Below are 18392 nucleotides of genomic sequence, written 5' to 3' on the forward strand. Positions count from 1 at the left end.
TTTGAATCTACAATAAAAACAGAAAATGCTGGAAACACTCAACAGGTCAGGCAGCAACTGTGGCGAGAGAAACAGTGTTAACCTTTCAGGTTGATGACCTTTCATCAGAACTGGAAAAAAAGTTAGAGATTTAACAATTTTTAAGCAAGTTAAGAGCAAGGGAAAAAGGAGGGGAAGGAAAGAACAAAGGGTAGAGGGCAGGAGTGATAAAATGACAAACGGGACGATGGCACAAGGCAAAAGGGGGTGGTAGTGGGACAAGTAAAGAAACAAAAGACGAGTCCAGGGTAAGTGTAAATGGTTACAGCAGAACCATTTACCAGCACCTGCTGGAAAAGGGGAATGGTGGTTATGATCTGAAGTTGTTGACCTCAAGTGTTGAGGCCGGAAAGCTGTAAAGTGCCGAATCGAAAGATGAGGTGCTGTTCTTCGAGCTTGCGTTGAGCGTCATAGGAACAATGTAAGAGGCCAAGGTCAGAGTGGGAGTGAGAGTGAGATGGAGAATTAAATTGAATCTATGTTGATCTCAGCGTGCAAAACAATTACAGCTATTGCAGGTATGCATTGGTATGCTGCTGCTAAATTGGATTGTTAAACTGTACTAAAATTTGATGGTTATTAGTGACATTGAGATATTCTTCCTTCGTTCATGAAGGCATTCACTTCCCCTCTCCCCCCAGCTCAGGCTGGCGCACTTCCTCCTTTCCCTCCATTCATGGTGAACCACATCTCCCCTCAGTTCACGTATCCACTTCTCTCCTTTCATTCAAGCTGGTGCTTTTTTCCCCTCTCCTTCCTCAGATCATGCTGGCACTCTTCCTCCACTCACTCCCAGTTCATACTGCCACTCATAACATAAGAAATAGGAGGAGTAGGCCATAGAGCCCCTCGAGACTGCTCCGCCATTCAATAAGATCATGGCTGATCTTCGACCTCAACTCCACTTTGCTGCCTGATCCCCATATCCCTCGATTCCCTTGGAGTCCAAAAATCTATTGATCTCAGCCTTAAATATACTCAACAACTGAGCAGCCACAGCCCTCACGGGTAGAGAATTCCAAAGATTCACGGCCCTCTGAGTGAAGAAATTTCTCCTCATCTCAGTCCTAAATGGCTGACCCCTTATCCTGAGACTATGCCCCCTAGTTCTAGCCTCTCAGCATCTACCCTAGCAAGCCGTCTCAGAATTTTATATGTTTCAAGGGTATAGACCCATTCTGCTCAATCTCTCCTCATGGGACAACCTCTCATCCCAGGAATCAATCTCGTGAACCTTCATTGCACTGCCTCTAAGACAAGTATATCCTTCTTTAGGTAAGGAGACCACATCTGTCCACAGTACTCCAGGCATGGTCTCACCAAAGCCCTCTACAATTGCAGAAAAACTTCCTTAGTCTTGTACTTCAACCCCCTTTCAATAAAGGCCAACATACCATTTGCCTTCCTAATTGCTTGCTGTACCTACATATTAACTTTCTGTGTTTTGTGTCCTCCTTCTACCCTCCTCCCAGTTCATATCTCCCCTCCAACTTGCTCTTACCTGATGCTGTGAGCAGCAGATCTTGTAAAATTGAGAATATCCTCCCGCAATAGCATTAAGGGACAGATCTAATAGTGGTGGCAATTTTTGGCCATGAATACTAACAAGCAATCCAAGCTGCTGTGTGAAATACGTTTTTTTGGTATATGTGCTCTACTGATGCTAGCAGTAAGTTAAAATGTTACATTGAGATACATCGAAACTACAGCACAGAAACAGGCCATTCGACCCAACTGGTTTTATGGCATTTATGCTTCACACGAGCCTCCTCCCTCCCTATTTCATCCAAACCTATCAGGATACCCTTCTATTCCTTTCTCCCTCATATGCTTATCTAGCTTCCCCTTAAATGCATCTACACTATTTGCCTCAACTACTCCTTGTGGTACCGTGTTCTACATTCTTACCACTCTTTGGGTAAAGAAGTTCCTCCTGAATTCCCTATTGGATTCATTAGCGACTATTTTATATTTATGACCTATAGTTTTGGAATCCCTCCACAAGTGGTAACATTTTCCCTATATCCACCCTATCAAACCCTATTATCTTAAAGACCTCTATCAGGTCACCCCTCAGCCTTCCCTTTTCTAGGAAAAAAAAGAGTCCCAGCCTGTTCAGCCTTTCTAGATAAGGATATCCTCTCAGTTCTGGAATCTGTTTTGCACCCTCTCCAATGCCTCTATATCCTTTCTAAAGTATATAGAGACCAATATTGCGCACAATACTCCAAGTGTGGTCTATACAAGTTTAACATAACTTCTTTGCTTTTCAATTCTATCCCTCTAGAAATGAACCCTAGTGCTTGATTTGCCTTTTTTATGGCCTTATTAACTTGCATCACAACTTTTATTGATTTGTGTATCTGTGCTCCTAGATCCTTTTCCTCCTCTGTACCAGACTCTTATTATCCGAGCATTATGTGGCCTCCTTATTCTTCCTACCAAAATGTACCACCTCACATATATATTGAAATTTATTTGCCAATTACACACTTATGCTGCTAGTTTATCAATGTCCTCTTGCATTTTGACGCATTCTTCTTTTGTATTAACTACACCCCCAATTTGGTGTCATCCGCAAATTTTGAAATTGTACTTCTGATTCCCGAATCCAAATCGTTAATGTAAATTGTGAACAACAGTGGTCCCAGCACCGATCCTGTGGAACACCACTTCCCACCTTTTGCCAGTCTGAGTAGCTACCCTTAACCCCTACTCTGTTTTCTAGCCAACTTACTATCCATTCTGCTACCTGTCCCGACTCCACATGCTCTGACATTAGTCATGAGTCTACTTCAGAACTTAGTGTTCTTGCTTGAGCAATTGTAGTTGTTTAAAAGTGCCCCAGCTCCTGCAAATTTAAATGTTTCCTTCCCCCAATTCAGGTTTGTATGCATGAAATAACAGGTAGATAGAACAGCCAGATATTAAGAAAGCAATACTATTTAAATTAGAGAATCAGATTATTACTGGGGATGTACAAATCAGTGCTCTAGCTGGCATAACCTTATAATGAGGTGGAACATTTGCTATTACTATCAGCATAAGACTGAATTGCTTGTGTCGGTTGGAAGTGAATGGGAGACAGGAGGGGGTTCTTATGCAAGCTCCACGGAAAAGGTGCTTTTAAGAGCACTAGACAATTGTGGAGTCTGTATATAGCATGGGCACAGCAGCCATACAAAATGGCATGTCTTTCATAGAGGCGTAAGCAAGCTATTATCTTTCATCTTGTGCGTACATACATGGCAATGAAAACTTCATATTTTTAGTATCTCACTGTGATTTTAAAGATTACTATATTTTTAAAAATTAATTCTCGAGAACTGGGTGCTGCTGGCTATCCCTAATTTTCCTACGAAGGTGGTAGCAATTTTATACAACTGAGTGGCTTGCTAGGACACTTCAGAGAGCAGTTAAGAATCAATCATGTTGGCGTGGGACTGGAGTCATATATGGGCCAGACTGGGTAAGGACTAAAAGGACATCAGTGAATCAGTTGGGTTTTTACAACAATCAAGATCACTTTTACTGATACCAGCCTTTTATTTCCAGATTTTTTACAATTAAATTCTAATTCTCAAACTACCATGGTGGAATACGAACTCACGTTCTCTGGATCATTAGCCCAGGCCACTGGATAACTAGTCCAGTAATATAAGCACTACACTACTGTATACTAAATTGATAAATTGGGATGTTCATTTTGATTTTTTTTAAAATACGAAAAGATTACATACACAACTTTGATTATACAAGAGTTTGTGAAAAACAAAATGAATTTTGCACAGTGCTCAATTTTGGGGATTTTTAATCTTGCTTTAACGTAAACCACACGATATACCAAACCTGGCCAAACGGCATACAACCAGCAACAACGAATGTAGTACATGAGATTCAATGCTTTGTAGAGTGGGTACATATATTCAAAGAATTAAGTCTAGTTGAAATTAACATTTTCCTTTCTTTATCAATGCAATCTGGTTTTGTCAAAAATGTCAATAAAGCTTATTTAGAGAGTCAACTTCGAGATCCAATCCTTAAATAGAAATGTTTTTAATGTCATTATTTCCATTTACCATCATATAAAGATAAACATTTAGGTCATATTTTGGTTTGAGATGAGTTAAAAGTTAATCTTAAATAGAACTAGATATTAAATTCAGGAAGCAGAATATGCTCGTGAAATGACCTCCACTTATTTGAATCCTCCAATCTTTAAATTTACAAATGATTGTCATTTCTTCACTAAATTGTACCTTTAATTCCAAAGCAATTTTTGTTGTCCAAGTTGAAACAGAAGCTTAGATGAAAAGTATCAGTCATTCCTTTAACTATATTTCAAAAATCTTGAACAGTCAAATTTAAACACAAAAAATGTATCCACAGAATGTTGTAGATTTTCAAAAATGTAATCTTACGTATCCACAATAAAGGCACTGCTGTAATCAAATGTAAATAAACATGCTGTTTCAATAAATGTCATTACTCGTATGCTAGGTATATATACACTGTGTAAATAAGAAACAATCAATCACAAACATACAAAATTCTGGGTGACATGATTACCAGCAAAAATACACTGATCAGCCAATAATATATGAACATGGCAGGAACATGTACTGTACAATGTTGTACTCTTTAATACTCAACGTAAAAACAGAAATTCAAAGTAAGTAAAAGCCAAAATTTGCTAATCTACTTAATTTTTCTAAGCTTAGAAGTTTAACTTTTGTTAAAAAAAAATGGATAAAGATTCCATAAGCATCTGAACCCAAGTAGTGCAGCATCTAGCTTCTCAAATACACTTTTCCACCTTCTGTCACATAGATCAATATTTTTCAAACCCAAAGTCTTGCTACAGCACTACACTGTTAGACATTTACAAAGATAAAGGAAAAATAATTTTGGAACTTACATAAAAATGATTTGTTTAAAAGTAATGAATATTAACCTTACAAGAAGACAATTCGATTAAAGAGCTTTACTACTTACAAAGCTGTATGATCAATATTTTTAAAGTTGCAAAAGTTTACTTGAGTTTCTTTTGATTTAGTCTCTAATGGATATAACTAATAATAATTGCATTTTCTAGATAGCTGAATATTTATACAGATGGTATGCTCATGCTTACAGCCTCACCATTCTTGAAAAGCAACAGGCAACAAAATAGTGCATTATTCCTAAAACAGCATGTTATCACATCAAGCATGTTTTTACAATAGAGCACAAGTTTTTCAGGAACTGCTTATATATTACATTCGGTCCACTGGATACAAGAGAGCCTCCTTACTATTTAAAATAAACAAGAGCTGGGCTCCAAAGAACTGAATGAAATTTATTTACATATCAATACAATATTCCAGTGTATCTTAAGCTTTAAATGCAAGAAACAGACTTCGATGAAATATTTAACCATTTCCTTGTGGTAAAATGTCTTATATAGGCAATTCCTTACTCTATGGTACGTAACACAAGTATTTTTCATCCAAAAATCTTATTACTTAGGCTATTCTTTTCTACATCACGTCCTTCTTACAATACAATGAATGGACTAATAAGTAGGTCTGTAACAGTGATTTTAGGTTTAGAAGCTTTGGAGGCAGGAAGTATAGAGAACAAAAATGTGGCCTGTGAAAAGTAAGTGGCAGCACAATCAAAGCTTTGTAACAGTTTTATTTTGGATCCAAGCAGAATTAGCAAAGCTTGAATCCTATAGCCCTAACCACGTTTTATTTTCCAGCTAAAGCTTAAATGACTTTATGAAAAGAATATGTAGCTTTATAATATACAAGTGTAATGGCAACCCAGGATACTTACACCCATGTCACAAGTTGCATGGACTATAACTTGATTACTTCCTTCCGTGCTGTATGATTCTATGATGAATTCGCCCAGTAATTTTGGCAGTATAAGATACCACCAAGATTAAAAGAGTCATATATAGTCAAATAAAGGAAGAAGATAATGTCAATTTAAAAATTGCTCACTTTAAATGTTGCAGCCAGTGTTAGGCACTTGATCAAATTTTGACCACAACATTGATTATAAATTACTCATTTCAATTCAATACTTGGATACAATATGTCATCAGGACACCAACCTTTTGGCTCGGAGACTACCTGCTCAAAGTTGATTCTTATGCTGTTAGAAAACAGACCAGAAATATAACATTATATAAGAGTCCTTTCAATAGTGTGAAAAGCTCTAGGCAATATGACAGTGAACCACAAGTGAAGGAACTATTGTAAATTACCATCAACGGTGAGAGATTTTATTCTGTGGGTTAATTTTAAATTTTGTACTGCACTAATTTAACACTTTCTTGAGCTGTGGAATTATCACCATCATATACACGTACAAAGAATAAAATATTAGCAGCGCTCGATTGAATTTCTTTGGCTTGAAGCAGATGTTTTATAGTGTTAGTTTAGCAGGTAATAAGATTTGATATAGTTTACATTTAAGAAAGGGTCATTGAGTAGGATGAATTGTTCAGAACACGATTAAAGTGTTGCAACACTGATTATATTGAATATTTAAGTGGTGTATATCCTTTTAAAAAAAAATGTGCGTGACAAATCTACATTCAAACTTCATTATTAAACCTTCCATTACACCCCATGCTGTTTATATAGGTAATGGTTTTGCCATTACAAATTCTGCAAATGTAGTTGGAAGAGATCTCAAAATGCTGCCACATCCTAGATTTGGAAGAACTCAAGACTACTGCATTCGACTGAACACAAAGCTCACAGCTCTGGTGTTATTCTTCACATTGTAGGTATTTGTGCAGGTTATGCAGGTTGTACTTTGCATTCTTGCCCCCCCCAAATAAAGTGTGAAAGATACTTTCAACACTGTATATATTATAAAAATAATTTTATTTCAATTAAGGCATATAGCTGCAGTAGTGTAAATCTGGTATTTCCCCCCTACTCTTTACCTGGTTAATATATTGCCAAAAGAAGAAATGGTTGTAGTGTTTTTGCCACCTCTAAAAAACTTAAAGGTGTTAAAATCTAGACTGATGCTACCCATTTTCACTGAGATTTATTTTTCAAACAAAGAAAAATTCAAAGATTATAACAGCATTCTTATTAAGTACAGTCATGGGGATTGAATAAGCAAGGTTGGTACATTTTATTCACAATAATTACTGAATGTCTGTTATAGCAGAGGACGACCTGACAACACTTTTGAGTGCTTAGATTTATCATATACCTTCACAATCATATGTGCTTTCCATCAGTTTCAAAAATGTTCAGTAGATTATTTATATGGAGTTGGATATGGCAAAATTTAAGTATATGAACTCACTGAACACTGTAGTTCTTTCAATTAAAAAGAATCTGTATAGTGACTTAATATATAGTTGTAATTTTCTCAATAAAAATTAAAAATGACAAAGTAAAATACCTTGTTACAGTATTTACAGAGAATGTACCCTACCAATAAAAAAATGAACATGGCCAAGGTAATAAAAATGGTATGTTTTTTTAAAATCTATATTAGATTAATTTTATATACCCTCTTTCCCCTACCCCACAATAGCACAAAACCAATCAGCTCCCTGACTTTATTTGGTATATGACCACCTTGTAAGTACAGTAATGATCTGGCTTTGCTTCTGTGTTCAAGTGTAACTTTTCTGCCAGGCTAGCATTTTAAAAATGCAAAATGACCAAAACTAGAAAATAAAATAACATCCTCAAAAATTGGTGTCTGTGATTTTGCAAATAAAACATTCAAAACGGTATTTGGATACAATTTTCTCAGTTAGCCAAGGTGTTACCACAGATACTCAAATTACAAGTGATTGTTTAGGCCTACTTACTTAAGACAGCTGTGAACATTAAACAGCAGTTCACAACATTGATACGCAGCCTGTGAAATAAGAGCTGCTTCATCTCAAGCACAAGGAACGGGGTTGACTTGTTTTATTTTGATTGAGGCATATAACTGTTGTGTTTCACAGCCTGAGGCATGTAACTTTGCTGATCAGTTTCCAGACCTGCACTAAATCCCAAAAACTCCAGTTTGACAACAGTTTGGTCATTACTGCTTGGGATGTCCTCCACTGTTGGACAGCATCCCTCCAAGTCTGGGCTCTGATCTGAAACTTTCATTTGATTAAGTCTGAATGAGTCGTCTTCATTCATATCACCCAGAATTTCGGCTTCATTTGGATGTGATTCATTCAAATTTGTCTCCCTGATGCTACCATTCTGTTTAAAATACTGTCTTTTTACTTCTGTACTGCAGCTTCCAAAATTGCCATATGCATGCTCATCAGGCTTTTCTTCATTTTCTAATAGTGGCTGGGTTGACTCTGATCTTGTAAAAACCTGTGCTGATGGTTGCTGGCACCTGTAGCCAGAGCCACTCACTATTACAGTTGAATACTGCACTGTGCTTGTAGTATTCTGTACTGACTCACTCTCATCACTATCTGAAACACTTTGTCGAGGGGATGACATGCACGAGGAACCTCCAATACCACTGCTGTGCTCTTCTGACGTACTCTTTCCCTTCTTCAAGGATGTCAATGGTTTGATTTCATCCTCATTAGAAAGGTATTTCTTATCATCTACATCAGCTTCAATTATAGTAACATCAGAAATAAAGCCATCCGGATTCATCGGTTCCTTTGAGCTGAGGTTGTTCTGTTGAAAAATATCATGATTAGAAGTGACATTTAAAATCTAAACACAAAGTAATATAACACAAATGAAGATCCTTATCAAATTAAACAGCAGAGTCAGTGAGAACTCATTTCAGTGGTACTCTAGTTGGAAAGAAGAAATTTTCATTTTATATAGTGCATTTCACATCCTCAGACTGTCCCAAAGCACTTCACAGCAATGAATTCCTTTTTTGAAGTACAGTCACTTGTTATGTAGGTAAATGTGTCAGTCAATCTGTACCTGCACAACCAAGTTATATCATTGTGAGCAATGGTTGATTTGGAGTACTGTAGCTAGCCCAAATATAACAATAATTTGATTTGGCTGCTCCAGTCTGGTGGCCGAACTGTGCTGTTTAGGCCTTTAAGTGGGCTTAAAAACTGGAACTATTTTAAAGTTAGGTACACAGCTGGATTCAGAACATGAGCATGGGGAAAGGACCGAACTGGCAAGAAACTTACTTGCGCTTAAATAATAATTAAAATAGAAAATAAAAGTTAGACTACATAATTAATAAATGTATGGTACTGAATAAATGTAAAATAAAAGTTAAATTAGTAAGTCCAAGAGTTCATGGAATGCATTCGAGGCAGTTTTCTAGAACAATATGTCGAGGAACCAACTAGGGAACAGGCTACTTTAGATTTTTTAAAAATTCATTCATGGGATGTGGGCGTCGCTGGCAAGGCCAGCATTTATTGCCCATTCCTAATTGCCCTTGTGAAGGTGGTGGTGAGCCGCCTTCTTGAACTGCTGCAGTCCGTGTGGTGAAGGTTCTCCCACAGTGCTGTTAGGTAGGGAATCACAGGGAAAACTCTCCAGTGGCTGGAGTCATACCTAGCACAAAGGAAGATGGTAGTGGTTGTTGGAGGCCAATCATCTCAGCCCCAGGACATTGCTGCAGGAGTTCCTCAGGGCAGTGTCCTAGGCTCAACAATCTTCAGCTGCTTCATCAATGACCTTCCCTCCATCATAAGGTCGGAAATGGGGATGTTCGCTGATGATTGCACAGTGTTCAGTTCCATTCGCAGCCCCTCAGATAATGAAGCAGTCCGTGCCCGAATGCAGCAAGACCTGGACAACATCCAGGCTTGGGCTCATAAGTGGCAAGTAACATTCGCGCCAGACAAGTGCCAGGCAATGACCATCTCCAACAAGAGAGTGTCTAACCACCTCCCCTTGACATTCAACGGCATTATCATCGCCGAATCCCCCACCATCATCCTGGGGGTCACCACTGACCAGAAACTTAACTGGACCAGCCATATAAATACTGTGGCTACAAGAGCAGGTCAGAGGCTGGATATTCTGCGGTGAGTGACTCACCTCCTGACTCCCCAAAGCCTTTCCGCCATCTACAAGGCACAAGTCAGGAGTGTGATGGAATACTCTCCACTTGCCTGGATGAGTGCAGCTCCAACAACACTCAAGAAGCTCGACACCACCCAGGACAAAGCAGCCCGCTTGACTGGCACCCCCTCCACCACCCTAAACATTCACTCCCTTCACCACCAGCGCACTGTGGCTGCAGAGTGTACCATCCACAGGATGCACTGCAGCAACTCACCAAGGCTTTTTCAACAGCACCTCCCAAACCCGCGACCTCTACCACCTAGAAGGACAAGGGCAGCAGGCACATAGGAACAACACCACCTGCACATTCCCCTCCAAGTCACACACCATCCCGACTTGGAAATATATCGCCGTTCCTTCATCATTGCTGGGTCAAAATCCTGGAACTCCCTTCCTAACAGCACTGTGGGAGAACCTTCACCACACGGACTGCAGCGGTTCAAGAAGGCAGCTCACCACCACCTTCTCAAGGGCAATTAGGGATGGGCAATAAATGCTGGCCACGCCAGCAATGCCCACATCCCATGAATGAATAAAAAAAAACACGATTTTATGAAAGGGAAATCGTGTTTGACAAATCTATTAAGATTTTTTTTGAGGGTGTAACTAGCAGGGTGGATAAGGAGGTACCAGTGGATATAGTATATTTGGATTTTCAAGAGGTTGTTGCACAAGATTAGGGCTCATAGAATAGGGGCAAATATATTTGTATGGGTTGAGGATTGGTTAATGGACAGAAGACAGACAGAAGGAATAATCGGCTCATTTTTGGGTTGGCAGGTTGTAACTGGTGGGGTGCCGCAAGGATCAGCGCTTGGGCCTCAGCTGTTTACAATATATATCAATGACTTAGACGAGGGGACTGAGTGTAATGTATCCAAATTTGCTGATGATACAAAGCTAGGTGGAAAGTAAGCTGTGAGGAGGACGCAAAGAGGCTGCAAAGGGATGTAGACAGGTTAAGTGAGTGGGCGAGGTGGTGGCAGATGGAATATAATGTGGGGAAATGTGAAATGATCCACTCTGGCAGGAAGAACAGAAAAGCAGAATACTTTTTAAAACGTGAGAGACTAAGAAATGTTGGTATTCAGAGGGATTTGGGTGCCCTTATACACTAATCACAGAAAGTAAAGATGCAGGTACAGCAAGCAATTAGGAAGGCAAATGGTATGTTAGCCTTTAGAGTACTGAGGTCTTGCTGAAATTATATAGGGCTCTGATAAGACCAGTCCTGGAGTACTGTGAACAGTTTTTGTCTCCTTACCCAAAGGGGGCGCAATGAAGGTTCACTAGATTGATTCCTGGGCTGAGAGGGTCGTCTTATGAGAAGAGATCGAGTAAAATGTGCCTATAGTCTCCGGAGTTTAGAAGAACGAGAGGTGATCTCATTGAAACATATAAAATTCTGAGAGGGCTTGACAGGTTAGATGCTGAGAGGTTGTTTTCCCAGCTGGAGAGTCTAGAACTAGGAGGCACAATCTCAAGATAAGACATCGGCCATTTAAGACTGAGATGAGGAAAAATGTCTTCACTCAGAGGGTTGTGAATCTTGGAATTCTCTACCCAGAGGGCTGTGAATGCTCATTCGTTGAGTATATTCAAGACTGAGATCGACAGATTTTTGGACACTAAGGGAATCAAGGGATATGGGGATAGGGCAGGAAAGTGAAGTTGAGGTAGAAGATCAGCCATGATCTTATTGAATGGCGGAGCAGGCTCGAGGGGCTGCATAGCCTACTCCTGCTCCTATTTCTTATGTTCTCAAGAGGAGAAGACAATAGAGAAGGAATGAATGGTGAAAATGCAAACATGGGCTTGCAGAATTGTTTCGAATACATTTTATTTAAAATATGGTAAAGCGTTAATTACAATAATAAAACTGTTCCTGATATTCATCAAGTTTATTTTCAGTATCACTGAAACTTAAAAAGGCGGCACCATGGATGATCCTGGAATTTCCTGGACATGCCAACAGTCTAGGGGTTAGCTACTAAAATGACTGTTTAGCAAAACACCTCCACTGATGCAGTATTGAATTGCAATCAGATATAACATTTAGTTACTTATCTTTTGCCAGTTATGTTGGGAGAAAAGTAGGTTTCCATCATCATTATAAAATCTAGTTATTAAAATTAATCAATGTTTTAAGTTCCCCCTTTATTGTATGCATGACCATGCTTTTGAATTATTTAAAAGACAGCTCACACGTATGAGAAGTGTATCCTTATTCACAAATTTACAAAGACGCATCTTTTGTTTGCAAGTGATCAGCTGTTACCAAACCTGTTTTTACAATGGGAACTCTGCAGCAATTTGGCTGCATCAAAATTAATGACTGTCAGTGGATGTTGAAGTTATACAACAACATGGATTAAATTTCCACAAGGGATGTTTAATACTTGCACGTCTATAAATTTCGTTCCTTTACTAGTCCCCAGATCAACAATCAGTCATTTCTGAACATCTAATCTAATAATAATTTTATGATTTATTACTCCCCAAACAGAGTCGTGTGTTATGTTTTTGCATGTGGAGGTCAGTGCACTCAATTTGCAGCATGCATAATTTCCTGTCCATTTATTTTAACAGACCTCCATATATGAATTTTCAATATGCACTCCCATTGCTCGAAGTTCTGTAGCAGAAGTGTGAAATTGTAAAATCTTCTCCTTAAGATGGCCAGATATCATATCACTGTTCCTGTAAACAGAGTTCCACTGACCACTTTTATAACTGGTTCGTTTCAGACATCTTCAGGAAACATTCAGCATTAGCTACCTGACCTTGGACAGACCAGCAACAACAGCTGATCAAACAGGACTTGTGCCAACTACTGGATACACGTGGCTTTTAGATCACGGGGCCATCTTTCACTATAGGAAACCATTATAATTATGCATATTTAAGTGGATTGTTTACCTAGTTTTATTTTAATGTGGTCTACTTTGTCACTAAGTCATGCTACCATTGTTTGGTGTCTACAGTAAGCACATGGAGAGCTGCATTGGTTTTCAGCATCTCTTGAAATGTCTCCCAAAGCCGTTAGTCATAGATGAAAAATCATACCTGAATGAGGTTTCCAGTGCTAGATGACCATTCAACAACCCTGCTATTTGCAGGATCTGGAACATTAGGCCAAACATATTTCTTAATCCTGTAAAGAAAAAAATTTTGAAATTAAACTGGTGGCATTGCTCAGTGAGTTGGAGAATATGATATTCTTTAATGACAGAAGCATAATACCCTGTAACATTGTTTGTTGTTGTTCATGGACAAAAAATTGTCTCTCTCGTCTGTTGCCACTTGTGAATCCTTTGTGTCCCTCTATCTTTCTTTGTATTACACTCTTTATCTTTTGTGTATGTGGTGTTTTTAACTATGACTATTTTTCTCTCTCTCTAAATCGTTTTTTCTGACTACCATAAGCTCGATTATTTATGTACCCAATTACTGCTCTGAACTTTAATAAAGGCCAGGGTATGATCCAAGATGGCAGCGACAGTCATAGGTGGGCAAGCACAACTGGTGGGGGGGGGCACAAGAGAAAGACAGGCTACCTGGATATGGTGCAATATACGCAGCTGAGAAAGGTATTGGAGTATTGGTGCTATTGAGGACTAAACCTGAGGGACAGGGAAAGGTAGGGCCTTGAGGTCAGTGCAATGGATGGAGTGGGTCATAATTGGTGGGGGGGGGGGGGGGGGAAGAAAAGAGAACCAGGAGGGAATGGATGACCTGAAGCTCAGGCCAGGAGGCCAGGATAGGGGCTAGAGCTGGCAGTGCTCTTATGAACTCTAGCCAGCTAAAAAGTTACAACAAATTACATGAATATTGTGATCTAAAAAGGTAGCCATACTTTCCAATAGGTTAAAATAAGGTTCTGTAAATCACATCGCTAACCTAAAATAAATACTTACAGATGTCTTTTGTTGAAGCAGAGTAGTATAGTCAACATAGTGATCAAGAGGAAACCCAGGCAAATAGGCACTACAATTGCCTCAATTTCACCCTTTGCTGCAAAGAAAAAAAATTAGGATTAACATTACAACTAATAGAAAGTTTTGCAATATAAACATCATCTGTGCCAATCCAGGGGCCTCAACGTAACAGGCTACCTGTCTGAACGAATCCCTCTTCATAGTTCAGATTTAGATGTCTCTGTGGCACATAAACAAATTACCGTTTCACAATTGCATTTGTTATCATGCAATACAGGACATTTAGATTTGTTAAAGCTGAAAATTATATCAAAAATGTCTGACTTCTGCCCTCCACCCTGAAGTGCTCTCCTAGTTTACATTGCTCTCTGGTGCACCAGCAGGAAAGCAGCAGGTGACATGACTGGACATGAAAATGGTGAGAGCAGCAAGTGCCTGAAATGGAGTTGGGAGAGAAGAGGTGAATGATTAGAGTGAGGCAGAGTTTCCATTTAAATACTTCAATCCTGGAGGAGCAAAGCAGAAATACAAAGATCAGTCCAGCTAACATGAAAGCACTGATGTGAGAAAGCTTTTTCTATTGTAACCAAACTAATTTTAGTTGAATTTGGGAAACAAGAGTAAATTTTATGAAGTACCACATATAGTAAATTTGCACATGCTTAGGGATGACCGGAAACTGGAACGGCTGGTGTAGGGGAGAGACACGGAGCGGGGAGATGTGCAGGTTTGGGTTAGGCTGGAAGAGGGATAACAGAGACTAGGGGGCAGGGGGAGAGGGAAAGGGTGACGGGGGTGACAGGAAAGGGTTAGGGGATAATGGCTCGGGAAGAGAGGGAGGCTAGAGAATGGGGCTCGGGCAGGAAGGAGAGAGAAAAACTGGGGACGGGGGATTGGGTAATGAATGGAGAGAGGACCGAGGAATCGGGTGGGGGAGGAGCCAGGAGCAGCAGCAATGCAGCGAGTGGAAGTGGTGCCGCCAGCAAAGGGGTGAGTGGAACCTGGGGATGTTACTGTGGGTAAATAGCGAAAAACTGTTTCCATCGTGGGTGAATGGGGAACAAGGGTACGGAGACTGAGAATTCTCTGCGCTCCTCTGTCAGAGCAACTAACTCCACAAACAACCTCGGACGTGATGCCCCCGTCTCGGGATCCTTGCACGGGATCTCGCGGAGCTTTTAGTCTGGGCCTGAGGCACATCCAAAATTGGGCCTCGGGCCTCATTATAGGTCCAGAACCTAGCACAACAGGCAAAACTCCATTGTGTCCTAATAATTTTTGCTGAAAGTACCAGGATGTCAGATCAGGCACACTATATAAAACGAGTTTGAAACCCCTGCTCTAATCCAATAATGCATCAGTTGCAGCTCTGACAAATAATCATACCTATAGAAATCCCACTTTAAACTGTTGTCATAAACTAGCAATTTCTATTCAGAATACATGTCAAATGAAGTGGTGCCTCAGTCAATGCTGCCTTTAGAATGCAAGCTACCACTGACTACTCGGTAATGCATTTAATTTGGAGATGAGAAAAAAAAACTTTATCTCGTTTATAACGTACCAAAATTTAAAGTAGTGAAATTGACTTCAGAGCTGTTTGTGCCTCCTTTCACGGTTGATGCCATGACACGTACGACATACAAAGTATTGCCCGTTAATGAATTCAGTATGATCTCCTGATACTTTGCATTAACAACAATACCTGGAAATGAAATGGTAAGAATTAGAAACAACTTGTGAAACTCCTGTCAAATCAAAACCAAAACAACTGAAGAGATGCACATAATGCACAAGGAAAAATGAAGCCAGTTGGGCAGAAAACTTTTATTAATGCAAAGGATTAAAACACATAAATGTACATCTAAATTTAAAAAATTAAGTTATATTTAAAATGTGGAAGAATCACCACGTGGTGGGGCCTGTAGAATGATGCCATCATTTGCAGCAGGGTACTGAAACATGTTTCAATACTCAGCCCTTACTTCCTGGGCTGCCACTGAAAGCAATGAAAAAGAGAGCACAGCGGGACCAAAGAGTAAATGTTAAAACATCACATTTCAATACTCGGTTTGGGATACTGCAGTTGGGATCACATCAGCCACCAATCAGCAAGATTAAAAAAAAATTAAGAATTAGAGACTTTTTTCTGCACCATTACTGAAGGATAAGTCAGGGTCTTACTCTGGGGTATTTGTTTAATAGTTGCCAGATCACTTCACATTCAACATTATGGACTCTGTTCACTTGAACCGATTGCATAATTGGTACAGTAGAGTCAGAAACCAAGACAAAATTGTTATTCCACCACATGTTTCTATGCACTATTCTTTCCTCTTTCATTTGAAATTCTCTGTTATGCACACTATGGGCTCGAGTGTTGTCACCTTTCCACTGTAATCAGTTAAGCATTTACAGTATTTGCCATGCTGATTCAAAAAAGATAGTGTGACTGACCCAGAGACAGAATTTACAAGCACTTTATTAGCTTAAAATAACTCAAAAATATATTCAAACTTTCACTGTTTTATTTAATTTGCCTACAATCTCAGATTTTGTGAAGAAAATCTATCACTTTAGTATAGTAACACTTAAGTAATCCTGTAATATTTCAATGGTGTACATTCCCAAAGAGATTATTTTTGTGGGACAACAAAGTAATAACTGCAGCGATAACAAAGAGGAAAGGCGAAGTAATTTATTCCTGGGCAAGCTGCAGGTGTATTATTTTTAGAAACAATTTTCTTTTAGTACCTTCACACAGTTCTCCCAGCTTTTAAACAGTAAAACTAGGTTGATGTAGGCTAATCGAGTTGCTTTGGAATACCTCACCCAACAATGATCAATGTAATCAGTCTGTTTTTTGACTGAAAACAAACTTATAAAAAAAGGCCATCAATTGGTCTTCAAACAGACTGATTGCACTGCTGAATAGTGGATGAGTTTCAAGTCATCACACTCTAGCCCAAGTCATTCCAGTCCATCTATTTAGCAGCTGAATAGGTTATAAAGAAATTCCATTAAGCAGTTAAAAAAATCCTTATACTTGTTGCAATATGCTTTTCAAGCTGTATGCTCCTACTGTGTCAGCCTTGGCTCAGTGGGAGCACTCTCTCACCTTAGAGTCAGAATGATGTGGAGATTAGAGTCAGAAGGTCAAGGGTTAAAGACTCACTCCAAGACTTGAGCACAAGACTGGCAATTCAGTGCCGTACTGAGGGAGTGCTGCACTGGCGGAGGTGGCGTCTTTCAAGCAAGACCTAAAACTGAACTCTGCCTGCTCTGGTGGATGTAAAATGTCCCATGGCATTATGTGACGAACAGTGGAGTTCTCCCAGTGTCCTGGCCAAAATTTATTCCTCAACCAATACCGCCAAAACAGATTACGTGGTCAGTTATTTCATTGCTGTTTGTCGGATCTTGCTGTGTGCAAACTAGCTGCTGTGCTGGTCTACAAAACTACACTTCTACAATTTTGGATTGAAACTTATTAATTAAATGGATATTTTGTTCTAAATAAAAAAAAATGAAATGTGAATGATACTGGCATCAGCAAATAAAAAATTACAGAACCTTGGCATGTAATCCTAAAATAAACTACAATGATTCACTTTTAAATGCAGAAGTTTACACATAGTATGTACTTTAACTACTTTAAATGCAGAACCTGATTTTACATATACTTAAAAACTAGGACACATATCTTTTAATGTTTACAGCTGTATCCTGCAGGAAACATCAAAAATAATGAATATAAGACAAGTAAAAGAATAGACAGTAACATTGTAATTTCAGTATTTCTGAAATGGCAAGCTAATCCATCGAGTTAAAGAATCTTCTGAAACCAGCATACTATAGACATTTCTTTTAAAGCAACAATAAAGCTAACGGCCTCTTTTTGCTTACTTGATTCATTTACATTGCCATTCTTGTAAAATATGGTGTAATTTGTGATGAAACCACGCTGCTCATTTACAGGAATTTCATTCCACATCAATTCAACTTCTTTTTTCCCCACATGTTTCAGATGAACTAAGGGACCATTTACTGGACCTAAGAAACAGAACAATTCAGCTTTCACCACAGCTTGTACAGCGCAAACATTCATGTCATAAAAGTAATCATACATTTTTAGGTCTCGTATCTAACCTTTTTTACTCCAATTATTTTGTTCAATTTTTTTTAAAAAATTGAGTTTAATTAATTTTGTACTCATTAGGGAGAGATCAGTACTAGTGATAAACACACCACCACGTTAAGCATCAGGGTCTTCCAGGCTAGATACAGCATGAAACAAATGCAAAATAGAAAGTTCTACCCATTCCTTCCCCCGAAATGTACCTTAATTTTCAATCTCAAAAGGTACTATATTATT

At 39.0% G+C, this 18392-nt stretch overlaps 1 protein-coding gene across 3 annotated transcripts in view; it reads right to left on the reverse strand.

The window, feature by feature from the left end:
- Window positions 1-3833: 3833 nt before the first annotated feature.
- il6st (interleukin 6 cytokine family signal transduce) overlaps window positions 3834-18392 on the reverse strand; it is a 66533-nt gene continuing 51974 nt past the window's right edge. For all 3 annotated transcript variants that reach the window (XM_067986122.1, XM_067986131.1, XM_067986113.1), the window contains exons 13-17: window positions 17924-18070; window positions 15582-15722; window positions 13997-14093; window positions 13146-13233; window positions 3834-8705 (exon numbers count right to left, since the gene is read on the reverse strand). In XM_067986122.1, coding sequence (XP_067842223.1) covers window positions 7980-8705; window positions 13146-13233; window positions 13997-14093; window positions 15582-15722; window positions 17924-18070 — 1199 coding nt within the window. In that variant the 3' untranslated portion in view covers window positions 3834-7979. The remainder of the gene's footprint in view (window positions 8706-13145; window positions 13234-13996; window positions 14094-15581; window positions 15723-17923; window positions 18071-18392) is intronic.

The sequence above is a fragment of the Heptranchias perlo genome, chromosome 1 (genome assembly GCF_035084215.1).
Source record: "Heptranchias perlo isolate sHepPer1 chromosome 1, sHepPer1.hap1, whole genome shotgun sequence".
NCBI classification, from domain to species: Eukaryota; Metazoa; Chordata; class Chondrichthyes; order Hexanchiformes; family Hexanchidae; genus Heptranchias; species Heptranchias perlo.